We start from the raw sequence: 7633 nt of genomic DNA on the forward strand, positions 1-7633 counted from the left end.
AAAAAATTAAAAAAAAAAAAAAAAAAAAGAAAGAGATGGATAGATAGATAGATAGATAGATAGAAAGAAAGATAGATAGATAGATAGATAGATGCCAAAGGGATATATCAATATATCAATATAAATATAAATATCAAAGGAGGCAGATATATCCTTTGGTTTTATATTAATATTTACCATTTTAATTTTTGTGATCATAACAAGCTTGAGAGGAAATATCTATCAAAGGATGCACTTTCTACCTGTGACATACCTAAGCTCCTTTATTAATACATAATTACATATTACAAGCTTTACCTACTCACAGAGCTTTTTACCAACCTTCATTATCTAATTCTCTTTTGTTTGTTCATTTTGAATGGCCTCATTAAAAATTTCACTATGTCTTATTGAAATAATTGTAGTATCTAAGAACTATACATTATGATAAAATTTTATCCCCTACTTTCAAGCTTTAGAAATTTGACTAGATGTTCGGTTTTTTCCTTTGAGGTACTAAAATGGTTTCCTACCTATTTTAATTTTAAAAAATTAATAGTAAGTTTAGTATATGAATATATAAATTAATATACACATTCAAATAATTCAAGTTTTTTTAATTTTATGTTTTACTTTCTTTTCTAAAGAGAGGCAAACTATAGCAGTTAATTAATAACAGCCTTCTAAAATAATATAGCCATTACTATAATAACAAAAATACAGTTAGAGCAATTTATAAGGCATGCTAATTTCTAGAGCATCGTCACGTATTGTCTCTTATGATTTTTCCTTTGGCAGTCCTAGAGAGTAGATGACGTCTATCCCGTGCATGCTGAAGTACAAGTAGAGAACCTAAGATGCTGATGGCTAAGTAAATGTCCAAGGGCTCACATTCAGTTTGATGATAGACTTTCTGTTTGTACTGTAACCTACTGTCTCTATGCCGAATTTTGGCCACAATTTACAAATTAAGGGTAAAGTTTTCTTTTGTGTAAGCTAACCTCCGTGGACTATGTTACTGACTTTACCAGCAACATATGGGTAAATTCAAAACTCCAAAAGTTTCTATGCCAAATCTGCAATTATTTCCATTGAACTATGTTTTCCCATGGATTTATGTTCTAAAGTTAGTTATCACATTTTTTCATTGGTGAATCAACATCTTATCTCTATTCACAAAAATCCAGCTTCAGAGATAAAAAGATGTTTGTGCCCATAATGATCTCATTTGTCGAAGGGACAAATGTGTCTGTCTCATAGTCCAAGGTTTTAGTCATATTTCCTGTCTGATAAATTCTAAAAGACTGTAGTGACAAGAGCTGACAGTGAAAACTGACAAGCCTGGAGTATGTTGGAAGTAGGATTTTAAGCTAATTAGCATGAGTTCTCTACTGCAATACTGCAGCCCAAGAAGACTGATGACACACCAGATGTGAGCTTGAGAGAAGTTAAATAGCTAGAATCACACACACCAACTGGAAGAGCAGGGATCTGAACTTGGGTGGATAACTAAGAACCCACAATCCCTTGCTTTACAAATCAGAAAACACTATTACCATCCTCTGAGCCTTTGGTTTTAGTTGATGTTTCTTTGCTCATTTTACATATAAAAGCAAAGTCAGTTATGTGAAGACACAAAGTAGACAGATGAGAAAATCATGTATTCCACAAGAACATATTTTATAACAACGCAGAGAGCACCTCCTGGTTACTTCTGAATAAAAAAAATATGAAAAGTAAAAATCAAAAATCAAAAAAGCAAATAGTCCCTATAATATCACCACCATTGATTCAGTGTAGACATTTTAAAGTAAAGTTGGGTTTCTTAGAATGATTTCTTTCAAATAGTACTCTTTCCAAATGTATCTTTCTTTCTAAAATCATGCCTTATCCCTAAGGAGCAAAGAGAGAGGCTGCTGTCTTCCTGTGTGTCAAAGCAATTCAACGGGTGTGGCCTTGCATGCCTCTGGGATGTCTAGGAATAGCTAGCATGTTTTTGCGTGTATGAGTCTTCAGTTCTTGAGGAAGGCAATAACTAGAGAGGGAATTTAGCAGCTGTGATCAATGGGTGGTAGGTATAGCCTTGAAATTGAGTGAGGTTACCCAAAAGCTACCTGCATACTGCAAAGACCTGTAGCCCCAACAGTAGAAACCTAGAAAACACCCAGGTTTTAAAGAGATGGCTAAAAAGATTCCCCATGGGGAAGTTTGGTAAGGAATATAATAGGTAAGAATTATAGAAAGAGAAATGGTATCTTTTGAATTTAGGACTGAGTCAACTTTTGCACTTGATCATTGACAGTTCTCTGATGACATTGGGGAGAACAGGCCTAGAACTTAGATGGAAGTTGCAGTAGGAAGGGAGGACCCTTTGGGAGGCTATCATAATAATTGGGGGCAGGGGAAGCTCTACACTAGGACTCTTAGTAAGCATGGACAGCTCTCCTCAGATCAGAAGTTAGTATGGAAGTTTAATGGCCCTGGTGACTGACTGTGAGTTCAAAACCATCTTGGGCTGCAGAGCAAGTTCCCGATCATCCTGGGATGTATAATGACATCCTGGGAATAAGTAAAGAAATACTAAAACAAGTATGACCCATCCTCTTATCTTTTTATCCATGCTCAAACCCCAGAATTATACCACTTCTGGATTTAAGTGCCTTGAAGTGATTTTTGTCCTGATGATGTTCAATAGATGCTATTCAGTTGACAAATGTTTATTAATTCAACAAACTGAAATTCAGGTTACTGTATCCAAGATTTTTCGAGACAGGGTTTCTCTGTATAGCCCTGGCTGTCCTGGAACTCACTTTGTAGACCAGGCTGGCCTCGAACTCAGAAATCCACCTGCCTCAGCCTCCCAAGTGCTGGGATTAAAGGCGTGCGCCACCATGCTCGGCACTATAATGACTTTTGATCACAGGGCTTTAACCATCTTGATTATAGTAATAAATCAAGACATAATTCATTTAGACTCAAATGTTACCATTCACCTTTGATAAAACTAATTGTCTTATTGGATTTATCATAATCCACCAAAAGGTTGGCAGCAATGTTATAGTCACCAAAACTGCTGTCACCTAAGAAGTCTGGCCTCAGAAAAGGACCTGGACCATGTAAGCCTTTTAGAGCAACAAGAATATAATGAAGATTAGAGCTCTCTACTTGGCAGAGCCACCCTACATAGCAGGGTTTAGTTACTATTCCTTTTATGTATTTTTTAGAAAAAAAAAAAGCGTCATATATGGATTTACCAAAGAAAGTCAGAATTCAGAATGGAAGCCTTGGATTATTGAGCATCTCAGATGCTTATATGTGCCCATTTCTAAAAACTGTTTTTCCAGTAAACAGATCACTCATCTGTCCATTACAATGTCTCAAAAAGCCAAGAATCGCCACTGATACTAATCTGCCTCCAGCCTGCTAGAACAAACTCTAGTAGCGCTTGAAGTCAGACGACCTCATCAATTAGGTCATCTCCATTTTGTTTCCTGCTAGAAGAAGGCTGGGTGGTTCCTAGGCTGATATGGTAGGAAGGATTTGGAAGGGGAGGGCACTTTTGGTGGTTATTAAATAATGGTCACATTTAATATATGAGAGACAGAAATGATAAACATCCCTATAGTGTTCAGGAAAATCTTTTCTGAGGAAGAATTCCCAAGCCCAAAGTACCAATGGCATCTCGGAGTTAGAAATGCAGGACCCTTGGTGCCCAGGACACCTGCCTTCGCCTCATTGCGGGTCTGTGCATCTCTATTCCTTCCATTTTCTGACCCACATACCTCTACGAGAAGTGTAAGAGGATCGTTCTAACTACTCCAATGTCCTGCTTACATACATCTGCCTTTTCAATACATACAGATCACATGAAGTGCACTCTCTCAATAATATAAGGGGGGATAAAAAGAGGAACCGGTCTAAGGAAACATCCAATTGGAGTTGTGGATTTACATAAGCTGACTTTCTAGTCTTGCTGCTATTCTGCATCTAATTTGCACTTCAGAACTCCAAAGTGCCACAGTCTCCTTTACCTGCTGTGTCCTTGTCCAGTGCTCTCGTGCACGATGCTTCTGCCAGGGCTCTCCTCTCCTGCCCACTCTGCCCTCACACCCTGCATGTCCTTTGGGGTCATTTTCAGCTTTGTCTTCTGGAGAGCTTTTCTGATCCCTAACCCAGAAATCATTTTTAAAGTATCCTAGGGCTTGGTTTGAAGTCTCTCTTAGGATATGCTCTCAGCTGCTCTCCTGCATTAAAAGATTGCCCAAGGCCTTCACTGTACACCACACCTCTCTCACTAATTAGAGTTCAGGATTAATAATTGGTGCAAAAACCCAGGTGGGCTCTATAAAAAAAGGCATGCAGTTTGAAAATGCACTTGATGGACTTGAACCCTGAGAAACTGTATCCTGATGCCCCCTCCGTTTCCTCATCTCTGAGTAGGTGATGGTTATCCGACTCCTAAGATTAATATAAAATAAAAGAAGTATCTGTGAGCTATAGAAGAACACCAGGCATATAGCAAGAAGCAGAGGAGTTTTCAATTTGTGTTCTCATAACAGAAAATATAAGTATTATGTCCTATGCATTCTTTTTTTTTTTAATTTATTATATGTAAGTACACTGTAGCTGTCTTCAGACACTCCAGAAGAGGGCATTAGATCTTGTTACGGATGGTTATGAGCCACCATGTGGTTGCTGGGATTTGAACTCTGGACCTTTGGAAGAGCAGTCAGGTGCTCTTACCCACTGAGCCATCTCACCAGCCCTGTCCCATGCATCCTTATGGCCCTTATTTTGACAGAACCCCTCATCTCATTGAATGCTTCTCTCAGTAGGATCCCCTGGGCCAGCCCATTAAGTGTAGGCTTCTGTAGCGCAGTAGGATGGAGGTGAGAGTATAATTTCCACATCTTTTCAGAGCTATTCTTTCAGGTGCTGCTGGCGACCTGACCCTCTGTAACTGCGCCAGTTCGAGCATCTCACACCTGCTCCTTGACCTGCTGCCAGGGCCCCGGGACAGACTGAAGTTTCACCCCCTCTTCCTCAAAGTCCTCTCGTTTCCTGCCACCCCCTACTTCCAATTTGAAAGTAATTAAACTTAAGGAGAACTCTGATCTACAGAATGAGGTTTTTGTTTTGCTTTTCCTATTTTCCGTGGATTTCCTCTTGTCGCCTTGACTTTTGGACCGTTGCAGGATGCCTAAATAGAAACTGTCAAAATAAAATTAAACCAATTCGGGCGAGGAAAATAAAACTTCAAGCTCCGGCAATAATATATATGATTTGCCACATAAATATGGCACAGAGAACTACGGCTAACTCTTGAGATTTAATGGGATCCTTACTATTCTGGCAATGTGGTCTCATTAGCAACTTTCCTAGGCTTTCCTAAATGCTGTATTTTCTTTCTATGTCACAATATTAAGTTACCAGCACGGCATACTGTCCGTGTGGGCTTGTGCAAGGCAGTATACATGAGTGAGCTTCCTTCCTGACAGCAACTAATCATAAGGGATCCTACACTTGTCACCAGTTTTGCCAGCTTGTGGGGGGGGGGTCCATAATCTGCAAAAGCTCACACCATTAGCAAATAGCAGAACTGTGACTATGCACTGCATAATTGTACCCTCCACCAGGAGGTTCTATCCACCTCAGCCTCCTCTATCAGATGCCTGCTGGGATCAGCTGAAAGCTGGCCTGGGGTGGCTTCGGCTGAGTCACCTGATTGTTTCATGTTGGCTCTTGTGTGGCCCAGGTTATGCTCATGGTGCAAGCAGAGTCCCGAGCAAAAGCAGAAAGCAAAACCTGGTAACTGGTGTAGTTTTTGCTGCCGTGTCCTAGTATCCAAAAGACGACACAGGAACAGCCTTCATTTGATTCCAACTCTGGGAGAGTGTGAGGGTGAATGATGGAGAACATTAGTGGGCTTAATCCATGACGTGGTCAGTACGTGTTTAGCTGTTGTGGTCTCTACTAAATAGATGTATAATTACATTCAAAGAGAAACCAGATAGACTCAGATCAAGTCCTAAATGATTGTAAGGATGAGAAGAAATTGCTTCTATAAATGAAAATTAAAATAAGGTTATGACCCTGGGTGTTTTCTACTTTTCCCATTCTGGGATTCTACAATTTACTTAAGAAATAAATGTGACTATGTATATGTGTGTATATATATGTATATGTATATATATATATATATATATATATATATATATATATATATATATACACACATAAACATATACAGATATATACACACATAATTACAGATAGATAGATAGATAGATAGATAGATAGATAGATAGATAGATAGATAGATATAGATAGATACTTTATAATACCAAAATTTGCACCAGAGGGTAAATATGTAGCCAAGGAAATGTAAGGCAGATCTTGATTTATATAATTTATAAAAAGCAACTTTCTTTTAAATATGCTCAAATCTGAGCATATTTTATGCATTCAGAAATGATCCTTTCCAAGGGTGAGCAGAAAAAGAGGATACAAGGGGAGGAAAAGATAAAATGGGACAAACTGTGTACTCTTCAAGGTGAATGCAAGCTAAACTTGTGATAATAAAGGAAACACCCTGAGAAAAATGAACTGTACCCATGGAAAAGGTCACTACCGCGTGCCCTGCCACTGGATGGAGGAGTGAAGGGCAGCCTTTGGTAAGCTCTTCCCTACTCCAGCTCTGTGGTCTGAGAACCAACAGTGGCAGACCACCTGCACTTTGTGAAACATGTAGAATCTCAAATCTGCATTTAGCGGGGTTCCTGGATGTTACCCAGAGATGCTAGAGTTGGAGAGAAACTACCAGAATATATGGCATGGCCTCTGGAGGAAGAGAGCCCTCTTCCTCCGTGGGCAAGCCAGCATTAAGCCTCAGGGTCTCTGTCCAGCCTATAATAGTACTAACCAGTACCCTGAGGTTGCCACTGAAAGAAAGTGGGTGAAAGTCATTGCCACATTGGACATGAGCTTCGAGGCAGATGCTCACGTCTGACATCCTTTCTGAGCTGGAGTAATACGGCAGTGTGTCTGTGGCCCAGGCATTTGGGTCAGTATATGTATCAAGGAAAAGCATATTTTCATTTCCTTTTGTATACAGGTAGATGATCCTTGACTACAGATATTAAAGCCATTCGTTTTAAACTATTCATCCAGACATTCAAATTTTGTGTTTATTTTACACCTGGGACAACTTTAGCATCTGGGACAGGAAATCTTTGTCTCTGTGTGCCCAGTGATCGGTGGTCCTGAAAAAAGCTCTCAGTCTGTCTTCTCTTCCTCCCTTCCTGCTGCAGTGCTCCACCACCTGTGGGCTGGGGGCCTACTGGAGGAGTGTGGAGTGTAGCACTGGGGTGAATGCTGACTGCACAACCATTCAGAGGCCAGACCCTGCTAAAAAGTGCCACCTCCGCCCCTGTGCTGGCTGGCGAGTGGGAAACTGGAGCCAGGTAATCTTTGATGCTGTGTTTTCAGGTAAAGGGGAGGGCCCTATATGAAAACATCTACTCCCCTCCATTCTCTCTCCCTGCCTCCCTTCTGTATGTCTCCTTAAAAAAGCAAGGACCTGGCGCAGGCCTTTAATCCCAGCACTCAGGAGGCAGAGGAAGGTGGATTTCTGAGTTCGAGGCCAGCCTGGTCT

The 7633-nt window shown here is 40.1% G+C and overlaps 1 protein-coding gene across 1 annotated transcript in view; it reads left to right on the forward strand.

Annotated features, from left to right (window-relative positions):
• Adamts12 (ADAM metallopeptidase with thrombospondin type 1 motif 12) overlaps positions 1-7633 on the forward strand; it is a 277501-nt gene that overhangs the window by 240185 nt on the left and 29683 nt on the right. Inside the window, exon 20 of the mRNA XM_021208250.2 lies at positions 7290-7442. Within this exon, the coding sequence (XP_021063909.1) occupies positions 7290-7442 (153 nt within the window). The remainder of the gene's footprint in view (positions 1-7289; positions 7443-7633) is intronic.

Source organism: Mus pahari, chromosome 11 (genome assembly GCF_900095145.1).
Source record: "Mus pahari chromosome 11, PAHARI_EIJ_v1.1, whole genome shotgun sequence".
In the NCBI taxonomy this organism is placed as follows: Eukaryota; Metazoa; Chordata; class Mammalia; order Rodentia; family Muridae; genus Mus; species Mus pahari.